Source organism: Nymphalis io, chromosome 30, assembly GCF_905147045.1.
Source record: "Nymphalis io chromosome 30, ilAglIoxx1.1, whole genome shotgun sequence".
NCBI classification, from domain to species: Eukaryota; Metazoa; Arthropoda; class Insecta; order Lepidoptera; family Nymphalidae; genus Nymphalis; species Nymphalis io.
The window spans coordinates 3,591,652-3,615,403 of NC_065917.1; the positions used below are offsets into that span (position 1 = coordinate 3,591,652).

At 33.3% G+C, this 23,752-nt stretch overlaps 1 protein-coding gene across 3 annotated transcripts; it reads right to left on the reverse strand.

The window, feature by feature from the left end:
• Positions 1 to 1,031: 1,031 nt before the first annotated feature.
• On the reverse strand, positions 1,032 to 18,681 carry LOC126780018 (protein artemis-like). Of its 3 annotated transcripts, none has more exons than XM_050504266.1 (3): positions 18,299 to 18,681; positions 2,262 to 2,715; positions 1,032 to 1,676 (listed from the first exon to the last, which is right to left on the reverse strand). In XM_050504266.1, exons 1-3 carry the CDS (start codon positions 18,585 to 18,587, stop codon positions 1,259 to 1,261), a joined length of 1,161 nt encoding a protein of 386 aa, XP_050360223.1. In that variant the 5' UTR covers positions 18,588 to 18,681; the 3' UTR covers positions 1,032 to 1,258. The 3 variants fall into 3 exon arrangements, with proteins under 3 accessions (XP_050360223.1, XP_050360222.1, XP_050360220.1); XM_050504265.1 differs by lacking the exon at positions 2,262 to 2,715 and adding an exon at positions 17,279 to 17,732; XM_050504263.1 differs by lacking the exons at positions 1,032 to 1,676; positions 2,262 to 2,715 and adding exons at positions 16,198 to 16,690; positions 17,279 to 17,732.
• Between the last annotated feature and the right edge of the window lie 5,071 nt (positions 18,682 to 23,752).

Genomic DNA, 23,752 nt, shown 5'->3' on the forward strand with positions numbered 1-23,752 from the left:
ATTATAATTAAATAATCAATTTAGTTTGTGCTTGTTTTGGCAATTTTTATATGTTAAGGGTTATCGTTATGTTAAGGGTTATCGGACGGGCAAATAGGCCTCGGCCCGCCCATGCAGGCCTTTCTTCTCTAGGCAGATTACCAGGGTTCTAAGTACCTCCCTAGTCGCGGCGGGCGGAGAAGGAGCGCATATCGCCTCTTTCTTCTTCTCGGTCGGGACTCCAGGTCACTGCTGAGAATCTTCGACAGAAAAACATTAAGTTTTTATTGGACCTGGGGGTTTGTAACTAGGATCTCCGGCCTTATATCTAGCCACTAGACCAACGAGGCAGTCAGTTTTATACAAAATATATATCTTCCATTTATCCAATACTAACAAAATCCTATAGATGTTGCCAGAGATATTAAAATAAATACCAAATTTTTGATAACAAATTACTTTAATATTATTTATCGAAGTTAGTACATAAGATTTTTATACCTTTTACATTTTAATGATCACACTTGAATACCATATATTTATATTATTTTAATCCTAAATCGTAGATTGTGATACTGCTAGTAATGGCAGTTACGTTAATATAAATTAAAGATATGATACTCCACAGGCACGGACAACACGTCCGTTGAGATACAAATACGTGATATATATATCACACACAAAAACACTCTCATCATATTATTTCATATAACATAGTAGAATACACATTAGATATACAATTGTACTATATCCCGAGGGCGGAAGGAGTAAAGAAAAAAAAACCTTATATTTACATATTCCATGCAATATGCTAATAGGTCTGTTATATAACACACTACATACAATTCTCGATTAATATATTTATAATATAATACTATTTATAACGCATCTTTACATAAACAAATAAATATCATTGGAGTGACTGTCTGTGATTTCGAAATAATTGTTTTACTTACTGTCTTTTTCAGTTAGTGTGGCTATTTGCGAGTAGCAAAACAATCTTTTTTTCTATTTTCGTTTACTGCTGCTACCTTACAATTTAAATATCTTATATGTATAATTCAAATATGCATTATGTACTTTAAAATATAAACAAAAAAAATCATGGTATAATATACGACTTTAAAAAATCTCGACCAATGTTGTCATATCAAAATTTATTTGTCTTTACTCCTTCAGTTGGAATAGACTTTACGATGCTGCATATGTTGAAGAACTTGTTCATCTATATAACAAATATGTCACCTTGTTCTTAATTACAAAACAGCATCATTTTTATTTATCCAAACATCAATTTCTTCAAATCATCATCGACTCTTTTAGGTATCTTAACTCTTTTTTTGCCAATTCTACTATAATAACAGAGCTCATTTCTTTCAAGCTTTCCTGCATATTCATGAGGATAACCAATTATTCTATTCGGTGCAAAATAATCAACAAAATAATCTATCTCTCTTAAAGTACAATGAGTAGCGAAACACACGTCCAGCCGCTGCTCCTGGGTCACGCGCGAAACTGAGCATTTTCCATCTTTGTAATTCTGCCATGGCATAGGGAATACATCTACAAGTAAGTAATTATTATGACATTTCTGTACGCATGAGGTGTGTGAACTATCCTCGCTTCTGTTTCTACATAAATGTATTCTAGTAGATTCTTCGTTATTTGTCACCCCGGGCACTAATTCCTGTATTGAACTGAAAAACAAACACATCTCTTTAAGATAACATAACTTATATATTGAATATGAAGAAAAACTTGTACTATATATCTAAAACTTTTTACTCGGTGGTAGGGTTTTGTGCAAGCCACAAGTTGTGACCATCCACTCATCAGTTCATTGCATTTCGGTTTAATGAGTGAGTGAGTCAGAGTATAGCAGAGCTACAAGGGACACAACATCTTAGTTCCCAAGACACATGGTGACACATCAGATTTGCATTACATTATACAAAATGTCTACAGGCAGTGGTGACCAGTTACCATCAGTTTTGCCGCTGTCTACAACACCATAACTTTTATACTCCACCACTACCAATTTTATACTCTATTCTTATCGAAGGTCTAAAGACATGGAGTCTGGAGATGGAGTGGTCTAAAGAGTGGATTTAACCACTACGTACATCCAATGTCAAAGTGGTTAAGTTTTCACTCCTACTTTAATTAGAACAGTCTATAGTCAAGACTTGACTATATATCAATTCCCATATATCTATGCAAAATTCTAAAAATTTGCTTAAAGTAACAAAATTTGAATAATTTATTTAATAATCAAAAATTACCTGTAAAAACTCCATCTTTCCGAATGCACGAATACTTTCATGTTTAATTGTTTGTATATCTCATTAAAGACAAATTCATAATCATATTTATCAGATGTGTGTATTGCAATTGCATTATTCTCATTCCAGTTCAACCAACATCTAATTTCAAATATCATTCTTTGTACACCGTTAGATCGCTTCGTGAAGTTTTCGCAATCCAAATGCTGCATGGTTGTGTCAACGTACATCGCATCCAATTTTATGGGTTTATCGTCAACATGCAGATGCTTGAAGCTTGGCAAGTCTTTACGATTGATATGGTATTCTCCGATAAACAGAATGTTATGTGTCGTTGTTGAGAATAAAAACATTGTTGATGCAGCGCTGTGACTGGCTGGTATCAATGTGACAGTGAGACACAATTCCGGTATGTCTCGTTCAGGCAAACCAGGCAATGATATTTGTGTCGAGCCTAAAATTTTGAAATAAAACAACAATTGTAACAATTCAAAAGCACTTGTTAGCTTATAAAAAACTTTGTTTGTTATAATTTACTGTGTAACTTCGTATTACACGTCTTGTTGGTCTAGTGGCTTATATAAGACCGCAGATATTGAGGTCCTGGGTTAAAAAGCCCTGGGCCCAATTCGGGCTACCAAGAAGTTATTGATTTTTATTGTCGAAAATTTTTCAGTAGCAACTGAGTCTAGAAGTTAGAAGTGTGTACAATTCCATGGCTCGTAAAGCTTGTATTGGCACAGAGGTAGCTCGGCACAGAGTTGTCTCATATATGCACTCTCTATTCCCTAAATCTCATATTCCGATTCGATGGCAAATACAACAAAACGGAAAAGAGTTCAAGCACAGGACCAACGGCTTTACGTGCTTCCAAAGGAAGCAAGCAAGAAGTATACACTTCCAACTTTCGCACTCTGGTCTACGAGTAAGAATCTTCAACAAAAAACGCGTTTATCATCGGCGTTATGATAATGTACAATGTTTCGAGCAAAGATATGTATAATGATTAAGTTTTGAACGATAACAATAACATACCCATTTTTAGAGCTCGAACGCATTTCATAATTCTCTCATCATGTTTGTCGTCATTTATAATTTATATGTGATGTTCTTCTTCAACAAAACGTCTAATAGCTGAGCTGAATGTAGCCTTTGTATGTGGTCTGAGTTATAATGGCTCAGGAAGTAAGCTCTAGCGTTTCGACGTTCAGCTTTTTCGAAGTTATCAACATACACACCCGGGATCTCTTTAATTTTTCCATGGAAAGGACTTTTCATTAGATACCGTATGGATGACATCATTTTTAATATATAAAAGTATTTATGTATCAGTACTGGCTTTATTTTTTAGGTAATGGCTTCAGTTTCGATTTACACCCTTTTCTTTTGTTGATCGTATTCGGTATTGCCAACAGTGATAAATGATTTTAATTTGAAATTTTAACTGTCAATTTCGAACGCGACAGTATTGGTAATGAATCTTCTTCCATTAGAAGTTATTATCTATGGCGAATTGTTGTATTTTTTTTTTGAAAAGCAAAATATTGCACTCCATTCGTATTAGGTGTTCTGTAAACTTAAAATAATACTTTTAACATTATTAAAATAATGATGAAAAGATGTTGAGAATTACAACGCAAACGCGAAGTATTTTTTTTAATTCATATTATCTCATTACTCAAAATAATTAAATAATCAATTTAGTTTGTGCTTGTTTGGCTATTTTTTATTTAAGAATATGTGTATGATAATATGTACTAGTTTCCTAGAAGTCATTTTAACTATTACGATTCCAATAATATAACCAAAATCAATAATAACAACAATGACATTATACATATAAAGTGAAGCAGATAATATGTAACTAGCGCGCGTAATTTGATGATTCAAACGTCCCATTTGTTCAACGGGTGATTTATGACCTATTGTTGTATATTAGAGAGGTGCTCTAAACGAATGGAGAATAAATAAATTAATATAAGTAATTAAAAAAAATATATTTTAGTTTTGTAACAATATTAAGATATTTTAAAACAGGTATTTGTTTATTAATTTGTATATAATATGAAATATAAAATATTTGCAAAGAATATAAAGTTACCTAAACTTCCGATAGAGATATTATTATAATGCAAAGTAAAGTAACGAAAAAAATATTATTTAATTTTTAAGCATTAGTATAAAACTCAAAATATAGATTACTTTTATGCATAGCAACACTCAAGTTATTATTTTGAAAATAAGACAAGAGTAAGACTTTCGTCTCTGATCTTTCGAGCTAATTGGGCCCGAGTTAAATTAATGATTTCACAACATATATTTATTAAAATTAATGCAAAAAAAACAATGTTTTACAACAATTGCACTGTTTGTTACATAGTGACAAGACGTATTGACTATTGGTGCTTTAATATTGTTGTAAAAATCAGTGATTTTGCTAACAGTTTTCTCGAAAATTAAGATCTAAATACGTAGTATATCTTCGTTTAAAAGAATAAGTAAACTTATAGCAATTTCAGTGCCAAAATATAATAGTTTTCAACAATAACTTTGCAAATATAAAAGTGATTTACATATGTTTAACGTTGGACAAGTGCATCGTGATCTACTTCGTGCGTCAAGACGTTAATGAGCTTCATATTGAAAAAACATACCGCAACCGATAGGTCATTGACCACACATAAACAACGTACAAAACTGATAACTATTTTTGCCCGGTCAACTTAAACAGTTGTTGGAACAGAGGTTTCGAACGCACCGCATACGCAGTCGACACAGGTTCAAATCTCACTTGTGCGCATCGTTACTTTTTTTTTTTTTCTTGGTTACGAAGTAATAATATGGAGTTCGCCTGCTGTAGCAAATCAATAAAAGATGCTGAAGATCCTATTGTATGTACATCTTGCGATAGGGAATTCCATGTAGCTTGTATGCTACAGCTAAAAGATCAAGAACTAAAACCGGACGATGATCTTAGACTCTCCTGGCGGTGTTCATCGTGTACCTCAAATAATTCTCGGGACAACAAATCTGATACCCCAATTCGCAATGTCACAAAGCGGTCCAAGCAAAAAACTGATAAGAGTACGTCTTCTGAAAAAAATACACATAAGGTAAATCTCACTGCGCTACAAATATCAAGAGATGAAATTCGAAATATTATTAAATCTGAGTTTAAAGAGGCTTTTTCTGGATTTCAAAATATCCTTGAGGATGTTAAAAAGGAAATTTTGTCACTCCAAAACTCTGTGAAATTTTTAAGTGATACTCATGATGCGATTCTTAAGAGACTAGAAACAGCCGAGAATGGGATAAAAAAGTGTGATGCATTATATTCCGATGTAAAAAACTGCCAATTATCTATGATAAACCTCCAAAATGAAATTAATAATAAGGAACAATGGTCCAGGCGTTCTAATGTTGAGATTATTGGCCTTCCCGAATCCAAAAACGAAAATTTAATGACAACAATGAATAAGTTATCGGAACTGGTGGATCACTCAGCTTACAGTCATTCGGACATCGATTTTATAACCCGCGTGGCCCCTAAAAACAATGATTCTAAAAAACCAAGACCCGTAATTATTCGATTTTTGTCTAGATGGAAGAAGGATGATTTCCTTGCTAGATTACGAGCAAAGAAGAATATCAGGGCTTGCGACCTTGGCTACGTGGGAAATACTAAACGTGTTTACTTTAACGATCATCTAACAAGTGCTAATAAGGCGCTTCTTCGTAAAACAAAAGAAATAGCTCGCGATAAAAAATATACGTATATTTGGGTAAAAAACTGTTCTATTATGGCTAGAAAAACTGACACTAGCCCAGTTATTCATATACTTAACGAATGTGATTTAAAAAAATTGTAATACGCGCAATTAATTTATCCAACATATTATATATAAGTACGTTTGGTGGCTTCTTTATAAATTTACTAAAATTATGTTGGCTTTTCTATTTGATTGTAATTTTATTAGGCTTTGAGAGAGAGATGAAACTGCTAAATCTGTTTAAGGTTTATTCTATTTGTATAATTTTAGAAAGGAGAATTATTATAATTAATTTAGATGAAATGGTCAGTTTAAATGTATTTAGTATAATTCTTAAGTCTTATATGATTTATAAATTACTTATTTCGCAATGGTATCCAAAATAGCGATTTTGTACCAAAACGTGCGAGGTCTTAGAACAAAAACTTCTGAGTTTTTTTCGAATATATTAAATTGTGAACATGACATAATTTGTCTAACTGAAACGTGGTTATTACCTGGATTTTTTGATTCAGAAATTTTTGATAGTCGCTACTCGGTCTATAGATGTGATCGTAACTACAATGAACGTAACGATAAAATGGGAGGCGGTGTCCTGATTGCGGTGAGTAACGGACTCGTTGTTAAAGACCCTGTCTTTTTGCCGTCAAACGATATTGTTTCCTGTGACGTTTTTTCATTATGCGTAGCTTTAAGGACAAAAGGTAAGCCCGTTAATTGTAGATTTTTTTGTTGTTATTTTCCTCAGTCGGGTTCACAATTTCAAGATCAGTTGAACTTTTATGAACGTATCTCTGAATTAGTGATATTGAATCCGAAAGATATATTTTTAATAGTTGGTGATTTTAATGTTCCCAGTGCTATTTGGTCTCCTTCGTCCACATCCGCTGAGCTCTGTGAGAATATTGGAAACTCAATGGTCAATGCAATGTCTTCCTTCATGTCCTTAAATAACTTTTCCCAATATAACTTAGTCTCAAACATCAATAATCGCCAATTAGACCTTGTCTTCAGTAACTCAAATTGTAGGGTTATGCGCTGTGAAACACCTTTAGTAAAGGAAGATTTACACCATCCCACGTTGGATATTATGTTAATAGATATTAACATTAGTAGCTTTCTTAGCCCTCCTCGTATTGTTAAACTTTTTCATAAAGCTGACTATAAATTAATTAATGAATTATTGGCTAACATTGATTGGTCGGTTATTTCTGATTACTATGATATTGACACATCCGTTGAGAAATTCTATTACATAATCAATGATATAATTACAAAGAATATTCCTTCTAAAGTGGTTGTTGATCTTAGTAAGTATCCAGCGTGGTATTCTCCTGCACTTATTAAAATTATTAAAGAAAAACTAAAATATCACAAAAAATGGAAAATGTATGATAATTACAGTGATTACAGTACTTTTAAATTACTTCGTGATAGACAAAAAAGGGTTGAAAAGACATGCTACGATAACTATCTTGATTTTGCGGAAAATAATATTTTGAGAAACTCTAAGTGTTTTTGGACATTTGTCAAGACCAAACAGAATACAAATGACATACCTGAGCGGCTATATTATAACGATATCTCAACAAGTGACGGTCAGCAAATAAGCAATCTATTTAATGAATATTTCTATACATCCTTTGAACATAGTACACATCTTAACAATTTTTCCTGTAACAGTCAAAATAATAGTGGATATGCTAATACAATTAATTTGTCATCTGTTGATATTTCACTTGCTGATGTTCGTAAGTATTTGAAAACCTTAAATATTAAAAAAGGTAGCGGACCCGACGGTATACCACCTCTTTTTCTAAGTAAATGCTATATGACTATATCTATTCCTTTACATTTATTGTTTTGTATTTCCCTTCATACATGTACTATGCCTTCAATTTGGAAACAGTCTTATGTTGTGCCTATTTTTAAAAATGGAGATAGACATGATATCAAAAATTATCGTCCTATTTCGAAATTAAGTTCAATTCCAAAACTTTTTGAACGTATAATTTATGACAAAATCTTTCCAAGCATACGTCCCATAATTATTGACCAGCAGCATGGATTTATTAACAAGAAATCAACTGAAACTAATTTGTGTGAATTCACTGACTATGTTTTGACTGCAATGGACAAAGGATATCAGGTGGACTTTGTGTACACCGATTACTCCAAAGCGTTTGACAAAATCTCTCATTCTATCTTAATAGCAAAAATGGAGTTCATCGGTGTACATGGTGACCTCCTTAGATGGATCAAGTCATATTTATTGAATAGAAGTCAAGCCGTTACTGTGAAAGGATATTGCTCATCTTTTCTACCAGTTCCATCTGGAGTCCCTCAAGGCTCACATCTTGGACCACTGTTTTTTAATATATATATAAATGATGTTGTTTCGGTATTTGCATCTTCTAAATTTCTATTATATGCTGATGATACAAAAACTTATAAAATTATTAAGAGTGTTGATGATTGTATTAGTCTGCAAAAAGATTTGAACTTACTTAGCGATTATTGTACTACCAATTCGCTGTTTTTGAATATAAAGAAATGTAATTGTATAACATATACCAGAAAAAGAAAAGTGATCATTTACAACTACCGATTTAAGGAAGATGATATAAAACGTGTATCAGTGGTCAAAGATCTTGGAATAACACTCGATTCTAAACTTCTTTTCGATGAACACATAAATTCCATAACTTCTAAAGCGTTTCGTATGCTAGGATTTGTGCTGAGGATTTCCAGAGAGTTTAAGCGTGTTTCAACTTTTGCTCTTTTATATAAATCATTTGTGAGACCTATTCTAGAATACGCTTGCACTGTCTGGAATCCACGGTATAGTAAATATATAGAATTCATCGAAAATATTCAGGAAAAGTTTTTAAAATATTTAAAATTTTCGTCTATAAATAATTTGAATCAAATAGAAAAGATACCGACAACTGAACAGAGACGACTTGAACGTGATATGGTGTTTTTATATAAATTGATCCACAACATATTTGATTCCCCTTATCTCCTTTCTAAAATAAATATCAAGTGTCCTCGCCCTAGTAGTCGCAATAAATCTATTTTTGATTTTCCATTGACAAAGACTAAATATGCAGCAAATGCATTTATTAATAGATCATCTAAACAGTACAATAAAACATTTATTGAATGTGATATATTTCATCTCTCCCTTAAAAAATTCAAACTGCAAGTAAAAGAAATATTATACTCTCAAGAGCCTTAATTTACTCATGCATTTTTAATTAATTAATTATAAATTGATTATTTATTATTAAATTATGTTTTCTTGATTTAAAAATTAAATTTATATTAAATTAAATTATATAAATGAATTATATAATTTCATGCACCTATTAAATATAAAAAATGTCTTGTTTTGTAATTACTTATGATTAATTTATAAATGGAAACTGTTTTGGTTTATGAATTGTTTTATATTTTTTATTTTATTGTAATTATTTCACTGTTTGTTTCCTGTACACTAAATAAATAAATAAATAAATAAATAAACAATGAAATATGTCGTTCCTTACCTTATCATTAATTCATTAACCCACTCATTCATAATAGATAGTAGTCTTTATTTTATTTTTTGTACTTTTGTATATGAGGTTTGTTACTTGAATAAATAAATTATTGTTATTATTATAATTTCCTCCTCACTACTTTAACTCAAGTGTTATGTCAATTCAAGGCGTAACGTAGTTTCGAAGGTGTAGAGAAATAAAAGATGCGTTAGGCTCTCAATCAAAATTGCATGTAATGTCTTAAACGAATGTACAGAGGAGAAGGAGTAAACAGGAGAAGGGGTGCGGGTACAAGATTTAAATTTAACTAATCGCGGCCGATAAAATGTATGACGTTGTGTTTGGTTAAGTTGGAGTTTGAGAGATGTCGCTACCCGTCCTTAATTGGATAGGAAGTATGAACATTTACTAATATTATAAATGCGAAAGTGTTACGAAACAATAAAATTTGTTATAAAGTTTTAAAATTAAATTTTATACAATTACAAAATAAATCAATTATTGTCTTTTATGTCAAAAATACTTCGGTCTATGGCTGCATTTTATAAGACGACGGTCATATGAAGCGAACGTGTAGTACTGGTATTTTTGTATATATATTGGAGTTTCTTCGGATTCTTATCAAGAAGTCTGTCTCGAATTAAATTCGGATTATATATTTAGACGATGGTCTGCAAAAAGGTTTTTATTTAGACAAACTGAAATTAATCTTGGCTGTTTAAAGCAAAATCATAGCTCATGTTAATACGAGGCATGCCTTTTAAGTTTTGTCATTTGAAGAAAAAAACACAACTAGAACCTTATAGTACTTTTTATTGTTTTTAAAGGTATTCACCACGTAGCTTAATACACTTTTCCATTCGCTCAAATCAGTTATTATAACATTTATTCCACTCTAAAGTGGTGGTGTTCAAAATGGCTGACTTGAAAGCGTCGACTGCTTCTTCACCGGACTGGAACCTTTGATCAGAAGACTTTTCTTAAATTTAGGAATGTAAAGAAATCGTTAGGGCTTGGTTCAGGACTGTATGGAGGATGGTCAAGAATTTCTACTTTTTCTTGCTTCAAATACTCAATCGTTTGACGAGCGCTGTGTGAGCTTGCGTTGTCGTGGTGCAGGATGATGCGTCGCTTTGAGTTAGATTTTCGAAGTTCGGCGATGACTTGTAGTAAACAAACTGTGGTATACCACTCTGCGTTAACCGTTCTACGATCTTCAAGTGCAATAGTCGCAACGTGGCCGGTTTTTCAACGAACGTGGCCACCATCTTCTTTGAAGTGCTTCGAGAACGAACAACTTTAGTCGGCTTTGGCTTCCAAGATTTGCCACCACTGATGATGTCGTAGAAGTGATTTGACTCTCCTCGGTTGAACCTTTGCAGAGTTTTCTTACACCATCTGACGCGGGCCGCCTTGTAATCGTTGGAAAGCAGATGCGGTATCCAACGGCAAACTAGCTTTCTCACACCAAGTGCTTCATGCAAGATCTTCTGAATAGTTGTCCCTGAGATGCCTAATAGAGCCTCTATCTCTCGATACGACACATGACGATCTTCGAGAATTAGTCGTCTCACAACAATGATGTTATCTTCAGTGAAGGCGGATTTTGGACGTCCTTCGCGAGATTTGTCACTAACACTAGTATGTCCACGCTGGAATTCTAAATACCAGCGTTCGACAGTCCGCAGACATGGGACTTCATCACTGAACACAAATGTTAACTCTTCAAAACACTGAAGCCGTGTCAGGCCTCTTCTAAAGTTGTAGAAAATTATAGCACGAACATTTTCCTTAAAAAGATTCATTTTCGTAAGTAACCTGAGAGATTCCAATCGAAGCTGTGACTAAACAATAGCATTAACCCGATACTTTCAACTGTTTTGAGATTCAAAATTTAAACACATTCGAATATAGAACAGTTACAAATTCAAACTTGCCGGGAAATAGGGAAGCGACAGAACTAAAAAGGCATACATTGTAGCGTCAATAGTACAAAGCTTCACGGGCCGCCTAGCGATGTAAAAGTCGCAGGTTCGATCTGACCCCTCGAGCTTCTGTTTTAATAGGAATATTAGTAAGTACCTAAAAAAGAGTATTGCTAGATTGTATCCTTATTATTTCGAATAGATAGGAGCGATTGGTAATCATATAAATAATAAAACTCGACTTGCTGCAATGAATTACAGCTTCGTCTTATAAAATGTCCTCCTGACATTAGGGAGTTAGGGAATAGAGAATGCACCTGTGTTTGTGCACTATAATATCTCCTGCGCAGTTGGCTAATCTCTCTGGAGACTGGCCGCCGTGGCCGAAATCGTCTTGAAGAAGTTATTATTATTATTAATTTTACTATAACACCTTCCGAATGGTGCACTTCAAATGGAAAAGTGCCTAGAGGCCTCGCGTCACTAAATCGATGCCTGACTTTAAGTGCTTTTCAAACTTGTGGCAGCAACTGATTATTTATTTACAGAAAAACTCATTTGTGTTTTATGAGTCGGTCCCGGGTTTTGAAAGCCTTTTAATCCGTAATTTGCAAGCCAATGATGACAATTCTATTATATAACGAAAACGAATCGTTTCTTGATTATAAAACTGGACTGTTACATACAAAAGTTCAACATTTTGATAAGCTTTTATTTAACTTGCAATGTTTGTTAGTTTTTCAAAGTCAAATCTGGCATACTGAGGCAAACCACTTGCTCTTCAGTTTCGACTAAGATGCATTTTTATGATAAGCCAAGATGGCTCCAAACATGAAAAAAAACTAAACATAAAATTCGGATCAGACACCTTCTCAACCAAAATACCTTAAAAGCTTGAAAGATGAGTTGTCGCGTCACGTCACGAAAATAATGGTGAGACCGATCTTACAATAAAATATATCAACGAGACACCTATCATAGTAAAAATTACTCCAAAAAACTCCAAGCAGTAAATACAAATCCAGAAATCGCTGTAAGTAGCATTACCTATCAAGTCACCAACGATTACCAAGACCTAAAAATCAACAAGCCACACCTTACATTCTCAATGCAAGGAGCATACGTAAGAAAGGAAGATTTGATAACTCAAATGTATTTTACAATCAATACCACATACGAGTAGTATGTGGTATTGATTGTAAAACGTCATTTTAATAACAGAAACTTGGATCAAATCCGAAAAACAAGTGCTTGAATTACAATTAACTTATTATTCACGTTACTATAATTATAGGAACGATTTGGATGGAGGTCGAGTCTATATATATATATATATATACATATATATATATATACATAATAATTTGAAACACAGTTTATCTGAATCTACATACTTAGGAGGTAATAACTATCTATGGGTACGGCTGGAAAGATATGCAGTTGAAGTAGGAGCTGTCTACAACGGTACGGTAACACTAACTTCAGACTTTATCGATGTTTATTTCTGTCGCAACTGCGACAGAAAAAAAGTTAACTAAAGAAAAGATGACTACACAGTACAAACAAAAAATACGCTACCAGAGTATCCGATACCAAAAAAAATCAATTATTGATCAAGTTAGTACCAATTTAATTAATGATAAATTTCATATGGCTATACTGGATTTTTCTATGTCCGATCATAGGCAGATTCACCTAGAAATTAAAAAAAATAAACCAACTCAAAACATTCTTTCTCAATATAATGCCATAGACTATAATATACTTTATACTACAATCAAATAAAGTAGGACACGAGGAATTGGGAAGTGATTATTCACGTTTGGAAGCGAAAATAAAGTTTATCACAGAACAAAAAAAAAATAACGAAGGTTAAAGTTCTGAACCCACCCAAAAAAGATTGGATTAACAAAAATGTAATCAATGAAATTAGTAACAAAAATATCCTATTTTCACAAATCCAAAAAAAAACAAATAATAACACGTTGAAGGAAGAGTTTGTTTAAATGAAAGATCATGTAGCTAGACTAATTGCAGACACAAAAGAATCTTACTATTGCAAAGAATTTAACAGATGTTCGAAAAAACTAGAAAGGATGTGGAAGTTAGTAAACACTAGTAAATCACAAAAAGTTGTGCTCCTCCAAAAATCTTATTAAACTCAACATTAATTACTGAGCCTCACGAAATATGTAATGCATTTAATGATTACTTCTCCACAATAGGGCCCCTCTTAGCACAAAAAATACCAAAAATATTCCATGAAAATATTAGCAATGCCTTAACAAACATCCATGAAACTAATTCTAAATTATCTATTTTTGATTTAACGACTAATAACGAAATTATTGTAGTGTCGGGGCAGATGGGACAAGCACTAAGATTTGACTGAATGTTTCAATACATTATTTATGAACGGAGTATTTACTGACACAATGAAAATTGCAAAGGTCAAAAACTCCAACTACCTATTTACAAATCGGGACAAAAATGTGATCCAGGAAATTATCGGCCAATTTCTGTTTTACTTGTTAGCAACCATTGATCTTATCACAAAAATCAAACAAAATAAAAATAAAGATAATAAAAACATAGCGTTAGGAATCTTTATTGACTTGAAGAAAGCTTTTGATACTGCCAGTCAAAATTAACCTTAAAAAAAAAACTAGAAAGTATAGGGATCACTGGTAATGCCTTAAAAATATTTGAATCTTATTTAACAAACAGAACACAAGTAGTCCGAATAGAAAAATTCCCAAGTGATGCTTTACCTATTACATGTGGTGTACCACAAGGATACACATAGGAAGGAAGGACCTTTGCTCTCTTTGACGTATATTAATACATAGATAAAATAGGATTCGGTTTTTTTTTTTTTTTAATTTTTTTAAAATTGACAATATACCATTGGAACAAAAAATACAGAAAAATACGTAGGCCTGCGAATAGACAACAATATACCTGCTATAAAATATAAGCTTACTTATAATGCTTTCATACTGAATGCATTATAAGTAAGCTTTCATTACTACTTGGCTCTTTCCTAAATATGATGCGCTGTATCTCGCGTCGGTTACGACACATTATTATCTATAACGTCCTGGTTAAACCAAATATTTCGTACTTAATTTAAGTATGGGGCAGTGCTGTCAAAACAAAATTAGCTGACGTCCAAGCTGCATAAAACAAAATCAAAATTATCAAAATGCTCTTCAATTACCCATATTTTACTCCAACCATTAAAATCTATACCGAAACCAAAATAATGAATATTCGACATTTATATATTTATAATATTTGCATCTTTATCAAAAAAACCTTTGAAAAAAGTGTCGTACCAAACTAACTTCTACTAAAATAAAACAACAGTCTAAACGCAGCACGCGTCGAGCGAGTCTCATTGTCCTACCAAAGATAAAAACGAACTATAGCAAAAAAATTATCACAAATTATAATTTGAACGGATCATTTAATTATGTAATTGTAATTATGTAATAATACGATTGATAATTTTTTTTAACGATGTATGTATACCTAATTTGCCTTTATTTACGAGTAAAATAAGATTTATAACTTTTTTATGTTAAGGGTTATCGGACGGGCAAATAGGCCTCGGCCCGCCCATGCAGGCCTTTCTTCTCTAGGCAGATTACCAGGGTTCTAAGTACCTCCCTAGTCGCGGCGGGCGGAGAAGGAGCGCATATCGCCTCTTTCTTCTTCTCGGTCGGGACTCCAGGTCACTGCTGAGAATCTTCGACAGAAAAACATTAAGTTTTTATTGGACCTGGGGGTTTGTAACTAGGATCTCCGGCCTTATATCTAGCCACTAGACCAACGAGGCAGTCAGTTTTATACAAAATATATATCTTCCATTTATCCAATACTAACAAAATCCTATAGATGTTGCCAGAGATATTAAAATAAATACCAAATTTTTGATAACAAATTACTTTAATATTATTTATCAAAGTTAGTACATAAGATTTTTATACCTTTTACATTTTAATGATCACACTTGAATACCATATATTTATATTATTTTAATCCTAAATCGTAGATTGTGATACTGCTAGTAATGGCAGTTACGTTAATATAAATTAAAGATATGATACTCCACAGGCACGGACAACACGTCCGTTGAGATACAAATACGTGATATATATATCACACACAAAAACACTCTCATCATATTATTTCATATAACATAGTAGAATACACATTAGATATACAATTGTACTATATCCCGAGGGCGGAAGGAGTAAAGAAAAAAAAACCTTATATTTACATATTCCATGCAATATGCTAATAGGTCTGTTATATAACACACTACATACAATTCTCGATTAATATATTTATAATATAATACTATTTATAACGCATCTTTACATAAACAAATAAATATCATTGGAGTGACTGTCTGTGATTTCGAAATAATTGTTTTACTTACTGTCTTTTTCAGTTAGTGTGGCTATTTGCGAGTTAGCAAAACAATCTTTTTTTCTATTTTCGTTTACTGCTGCTACCTTACAATTTAAATATCTTATATGTATAATTCAAATATGCATTATGTACTTTAAAATATAAACAAAAAAAATCATGGTATAATATACGACTTTAAAAAATCTCGACCAATGTTGTCATATCAAAATTTATTTGTCTTTACTCCTTCAGTTGGAATAGACTTTACAATGCTGCATATGTTGAAGAACTTGTTCATCTATATAACAAATATGTCACCTTGTTCTTAATTACAAAACAGCATCATTTTTATTTATCCAAACATCAATTTCTTCAAATCATCATCGACTCTTTTAGGTATCTTAACTCTTTTTTTGCCAATTCTACTATAATAACAGAGCTCATTTCTTTCAAGCTTTCCTGCATATTCATGAGGATAACCAATTATTCTATTCGGTGCAAAATAATCAACAAAATAATCTATCTCTCTTAAAGTACAATGAGTAGCGAAACACACGTCCAGCCGCTGCTCCTGGGTCACGCGCGAAACTGAGCATTTTCCATCTTTGTAATTCTGCCATGGCATAGGGAATACATCTACAAGTAAGTAATTATTATGACATTTCTGTACGCATGAGGTGTGTGAACTATCCTCGCTTCTGTTTCTACATAAATGTATTCTAGTAGATTCTTCGTTATTTGTCACCCCGGGCACTAATTCCTGTATTGAACTGAAAAACAAACACATCTCTTTAAGATAACATAACTTATATATTGAATATGAAGAAAAACTTGTACTATATATCTAAAACTTTTTACTCGGTGGTAGGGTTTTGTGCAAGCCACAAGTTGTGACCATCCACTCATCAGTTCATTGCATTTCGGTTTAATGAGTGAGTGAGTCAGAGTATAGCAGAGCTACAAGGGACACAACATCTTAGTTCCCAAGACACATGGTGACACAGATTCAGATTTGCATTACATTATACAAAATGTCTACAGGCAGTGGTGACCAGTTACCATCAGTTTTGCCGCTGTCTACCACACCATAACTTTTATACTCCACCACTACCAATTTTATACTCTATTCTTATCGAAGGTCTAAAGACATGGAGTCTGGAGATGGAGTGGTCTAAAGAGTGGATTTAACCACTACGTACATCCAATGTCAAAGTGGTTAAGTTTTCACTCCTACTTTAATTAGAACAGTCTATAGTCAAGACTTGACTATATATCAATTCCCATATATCTATGCAAAATTCTAAAAATTTGCTTAAAGTAACAAAATTTGAATAATTTATTTAATAATCAAAAATTACCTGTAAAAACTCCATCTTTCCGAATGCACGAATACTTTCATGTTTAATTGTTTGTATATCTCATTAAAGACAAATTCATAATCATATTTATCAGATGTCTGTATTGCAATTGCATTATTCTCATTCCAGTTCAACCAACATCTAATTTCAAATATCATTCTTTGTACACCGTTAGATCGCTTCGTGAAGTTTTCGCAATCCAAATGCTGCATGGTTGTGTCAACGTACATCGCATCCAATTTTATGGGTTTATCGTCAACATGCAGATGCTTGAAGCTTGGCAAGTCTTTACGATTGATATGGTATTCTCCGATAAACAGAATGTTATGTGTCGTTGTTGAGAATAAAAACATTGTTGATGCAGCGCTGTGACTGGCTGGTATCAATGTGACAGTGAGACACAATTCCGGTATGTCTTTTTCAGGCAAACCAGGCAAAGATATTTGTGTCGAACCTAAAATTTTGAAATAAAACAACAATTGTAACAATTCAAAAGCACTTGTTAGCTCATAAACAACTTTGTTTATAATAATTTAATGTGTAACTTTGTATTACATGTATTGTTGGTCTAGTGGCTTATATAAGACTGCAGATATTGAGGTCCTGGGTTAAAATACCAAGTCGGGCCACCAAGAAGTTATTGATTTTTATTGTCGAAAATTTCTCAGTAGCAGCTGTGTCTAGAAGTTAGAAGTGTGTACAATTCCATGGCTCGTAAAGCTTGTCTTGGCACAGAGGTAGCTCGGCACAGAGTTGTCTCATATATACACTCTCTATTCCCTAAATCTCATATTCCGATTCGATGGCAAATACAACAAAACGGAAAAGAGTTCAAGCACAGGACCAACGGCTTTACGTGCTTCCAAAGGAATGGAAGTATACACTTCAACTTTCGCACTCTGGTCTACGAGTAAGAATCTTCAACAAAAAACGCGTTTATCATCGGCGTTATGATAATGTACAATGTTTCGAGCAAAGATATGTTTAATGATTAAGTTTTGAATGATAACAATAACATACCCATTTTTAGAGCTCGAACGCATTTCATAATTCTCTCATCATGTTTGTCGTCATTTATAATAGCTGCTGTCAGCTCGGTCGTATATATTGTGATGTTTTTCTTCAATAAAACGTCTAATAGCTGAGCTGAATGTAGCCTTTGTATGTGGTCTGAGTTATAATGGCTCAGGAAGTAAGCTCTAGCGTCTCGACGTTCAGCAATGTCGAAGTTATCAACATACACGCCCCGGATCTCTTCAATTTTTCCATGGAAAGGACTTTTCATTAGATACGGTATGGATGACATCATTTTTAATATATAAAAGTATTTATGTATCAGTAGTGGCTTTATTTTTTAGTTAATGACTTCGGTTTCAATTTATACCCTTTTTTTCTGTTGATCGTATTCGGTATTGCCAACAATGATAAATGATTTTAATTTGAAATTTTAACTGTCAATTTCGAACGCGATAGTGTTGGTAATGAATCTTCTTCCATTAGAAGAGATTATCTATGGCGAATTGTTGTATTTTTTTTTGAAAAGCAAAATATTGCACTCCATTCATATTAGGTGTTCTGTAAACTTAAAATAATACTTTTAACATTATTAAAATAATGATGAAAAGATGTTGAGAATTACAACGTAAACGCGAAGTTTTTTTTTAATTTATATTATCTCATTACTCATTATAATTAAATAATCAATTTAGTTTGTGCTTGTTTTGGCAATTTTTATTTAAAAATATTTATCAAATACATGTATATCGCGGCCGATAAATGTATGACGTTGTGTTTGGTTAAGTTTCCCGACCCGAGATGTCGCTACCCGTCCTTAATTGGATAGGAAGTATGAACATTTACTAATATTATAAATGTGAGTGTTACGAAACAATAAAACTTGTTATAAAGTTTTAAAATTAAATTTTATACAATTACAAAATAAATCAATGATTGTCTTTTTTGTCAAAAACATTTCGGTCTATGGCTGCATTTTATAAGACGACGGTCATATGAAGCGAACGTGTAGTACTGGTAGTTTTGTATATATATTGAGTTTCTTGGAATTCTTATCAAGAAGTCTGTCTCGAATTAAATTCGGATTATATATTTAGACGATGGTCTGCAAAAAGGTTTTTATTTAGACAAACTGAAATTAATCTTGGCTGTTTAAAGCAAAATCATAGCTCATGTTAATGCGAGGCATGCCTTTTAAGTTTTGTCATTTGAAGAAAAAAACACAACTAGAACCTTATAGTACTTTTTATTATTTTTAAAGGTATTCACCACGTAGCTTAATACACTTTTCCATTCGCTCAAATCAGTTATTATAACATTTATTCCACTCTAAAGTGGTGGTGTTCAAAATGGCTGACTTGAAAGCGTCGACTGCTTCTTTTTTTTTTTTATAAAATAGGAAGACGGACGAGCATATGGGCCACCTGATGGTAAGTGGTCACCAAACGCCCTTAGACATTGGCATTGTAAGAAATGTCAACCATCGCTTACATAGCCAATGCGCCACCAACCTTGGGAACTAAGATTTTATGTCCCTTGTGCCTGTAATTACACTGGCTCACTCAACCTTCAAACCGGAACACAACAATAATAAGTACTGCTGTTTTGAGGTAGAATATCTGATGAGTCGGTGGTACCTACCCAGACGAGCTTGCACAAAGCTCTACCACCAGTAACCAGTCACTGGACTGGAACCTTTGATCAGAAGACTTTTCTTAAATTTAGGAATGTAAAGAAATCGTTAGTTCTTAGTTCAGGACTGTATGAAGGATGGTCAAGAATTTCTACTTTTTTTTGCTTCAATTACTCAATCGTTTGACGAGCGCTGTGTGAGCTTGCGTTGTCGTGGTGCAGGATGATGCGTCGCTTTGAGTTAGATTTTCGAAGTTCGGCGATGACTTGTAGTAAACAAACTGTGGTATACCACTCTGCGTTAACCGTTCTACGATCTTCAAGTGCAATAGTCGCAACGTGGCCGGTTTTTCCAACGAACGTGGCCACCATCTTCTTTGAAGTGCTTCGAGAACGAACAACTTTAGTCGGCTTTGGCTTCCAAGATTTGCCACCACTGATGATGTCGTAGAAGTGATTTAACTCTTCTCGGTTGAACCTTTGCAGTGTTTTCTTACACCATCTGACGCGGGCCGCCTTGTAATCCTTGGAAAGCAGATGCGGTATCCAACGGCAAACTAGCTTTCTCACACCAAGTGCTTCATGCAAGATCTTCTGAATAGTTGTCCCTGAGATGCCCAATAGAGCCTCTATCTCTCGGTACGACACATGACGATCTTCGAGAATTAGTCATCTCACAACAATGATGTTATCTTCAGTGAAGGCGGATTTTGGGCGTCCTTCGCGAGATTTGTCACTAACACTAGTATGTCCACGCTGGAATTCTAAATACCAGCGTTCGACAGTCCACAGACATGGGACTTCATCACTGAACACAAATGTTAACTCTTCAAAACACTGAAGCCGTTAGAAGAGGCCTGCCTCTTCTAAAGTTGTAGAAAATTATAGCACGAACATTTTCCTTAAAAAGATTCATTTTCGTAAGTAACCTGAGAGATTCCAATCGAAGCTGTGACTAAACAATAGCATTAACCCGATACTTTCAACTGTTTTGAGATTCAAAATTTAAACACATTCGAATATAGAACAGTTACAAATTCAAACTTGCCGGGAAATAGGGAAGCGACAGAACTAAAAAGGCATACATTGTAGCGTCAATAGTACAAAGCTTCACGGGCCGCCTAGCGATGTAAAAGTCGCAGGTTCGATCTGACCCCTCGAGCTTCTGTTTTAATAGGAATATTAGTAAGTACCTAAAAAAGAGTATTGCTAGATTGTATCCTTATTATTTCGAATAGATAGGAGCGATTGGTAATCATATAAATAATAAAACTCGACTTGCTGCAATGAATTACAGCTTCGTCTTATAAAATGTCCTCCTGACATTAGGGAGTTAGGGAATAGAGAATGCACCTGTGTTTGTGCACTATAATATCTCCTGCGCAGTTGGCTAATCTCTCTGGAGACTGGCCGCCGTGGCCGAAATCGTCTTGAAGAAGTTATTATTATTATTAATTTTACTATAACACCTTCCGAATGGTGCACTTCAAATGGAAAAGTGCCTAGAGGCCTCGCGTCACTAAATCGATGCCTGACTTTAAGTGCTTTTCAAACTTGTGGCAGCAACTGATTATTTATTTACAGAAAAACTCATTTGTGTTTTATGAGTCGGTCCCGGGTTTTGAAAGCCTTTTAATCCGTAATTTGCAAGCCAATGATGACAATTCTATTATATAACGAAAACGAATCGTTTCTTGATTATAAAACTGGACTGTTACATACAAAAGTTCAACATTTTGATAAGCTTTTATTTAACTTGCAATGTTTGTTAGTTTTTCAAAGTCAAATCTGGCATACTGAGGCAAACCACTTGCTCTTCAGTTTCGACTAAGATGCATTTTTATGATAAGCCAAGATGGCTCCAAACATGAAAAAAAACTAAACATAAAATTCGGATCAGACACCTTCTCAACAAAAATACCTTAAAAGCTTGAAAGATGAGTTGTCGCGTCACGTCACGAAAATAATGGTGAGACCGATCTTACAATAAAATATATCAACGAGACACCTGTCATAGTAAAAATTACTCCAAAAAACTCCAAGCAGTAAATACAAATCCAGAAATCGCTGTAAGTAGCATTACCTATCAAGTCACCAACGATTACCAAGACCTAAAAATCAACAAGCCACACCTTACATTCTCAATGCAAGGAGCATACGTAAGAAAGGAAGATTGGATAACTCAAATGTATTTTACAATCAATACCACATACTACTCACGTCATTTTAATAACAGAAACTTGGATCAAATCCGAAAAACAAGTGCTTGAATTACAATTAACTTATTATTCACGTTACTATAATTATAGGAACGATTTGGATGGAGGTCGAGTCTCTATATATATATATATATATATATATATATATATATACATAATAATTTGAAACACAGTTTATCTGAATCTACATACTTAGGAGGTAATAACTATCTATGGGTACGGCTGGAAAGATATGCAGTTGAAGTAGGAGCTGTCTACAACGGTACGGTAACACTAACTTCAGACTTTATCGATGTTTATTTCTGTCGCAACTGCGACAGAAAAAAAGTTAACTAAAGAAAAGATGACTACACAGTACAAACAAAAAATACGCTACCAGAGTATCCGATACCAAAAAAAATCAATTATTGATCATGTTAGTACCAATTTAATTAATGATAAATTTCATATGGCTATACTGGATTTTTCTATGTCCGATCATAGGCAGATTCACCTAGAAATTAAAAAAAATAAACCACCTCAAAACATTCTTTCTCAATATAATGCCATAGACTATAATATACTTTATACTACAATCAAATAAAGTAGGACACGAGGAATTGGGAAGTGATTATTCACGTTTGGAAGCGAAAATAAAGTTTATCACAGAACAAAAAAAAATAACGAAGGTTAAAGTTCTGAACCCACCCAAAAAAGATTGGATTAACAAAAATGTAATCAATGAAATTAGTAACAAAAATATCCTATTTTCACAAATCCAAAAAAAAAACAAATAATAACACGTTGAAGGAAGAGTTTGTTTAAATGAAAGATCATGTAGCTAGACTAATTGCAGACACAAAAGAATCTTACTATTGCAAAGAATTTAACAGATGTTCGAAAAAACTAGAAAGGATGTGGAAGTTAGTAAACACTAGTAAATCACAAAATTACAAAAAGTTGTGCTCCTCCAAAAATCTTATTAAACTCAACATTAATTACTGAGCCTCACGAAATATGTAATGCATTTAATGATTACTTCTCCACAATAGGGCCCCTCTTAGCACAAAAAATACCAAAAATATTCCATGAAAATATTAGCAATGCCTTAACAAACATCCATGAAACTAATTCTAAATTATCTATTTTTGATTTAACGACTAATAACGAAATTATTGTAGTGTCGGGGCAGATGGGACAAGCACTAAGATTTGACTGAATGTTTCAATACATTATTTATGAACGGAGTATTTACTGACACAATGAAAATTGCAAAGGTCAAAAACTCCAACTACCTATTTACAAATCGGGACAAAAATGTGATCCAGGAAATTATCGGCCAATTTCTGTTTTACTTGTTAGCAACCATTGATCTTATCACAAAAATCAAACAAAATAAAAATAAAGATAATAAAAACATAGCGTTAGGAATCTTTATTGACTTGAAGAAAGCTTTTGATACTGCCAGTCAAAATTAACCTTAAAAAAAAAACTAGAAAGTATAGGGATCACTGGTAATGCCTTAAAAATATTTGAATCTTATTTAACAAACAGAACACAAGTAGTCCGAATAGAAAAATTCCCAAGTGATGCTTTACCTATTACATGTGGTGTACCACAAGGATACACA

What these genes read in the sequence shown, in the direction of transcription:
- LOC126780018 (XM_050504266.1), bottom strand. Translation starts at nt 18,587, where the DNA reads ATGATGTCATCCATACCGTATCTAATGAAAAGTCCTTTCCATGGAAAA. An exon ending in CGTTCGAGCTCTAAAAATGG is followed by an intron (nt 2,716 to 18,298) that starts GTATGTTATTGT and finishes TCAAAATTTTAG; the next exon opens with GCTCGACACAAATATCATTG. An exon ending in GAAAGATGGAGTTTTTACAG is followed by an intron (nt 1,677 to 2,261) that starts GTAATTTTTGAT and finishes TTTGTTTTTCAG; the next exon opens with TTCAATACAGGAATTAGTGC.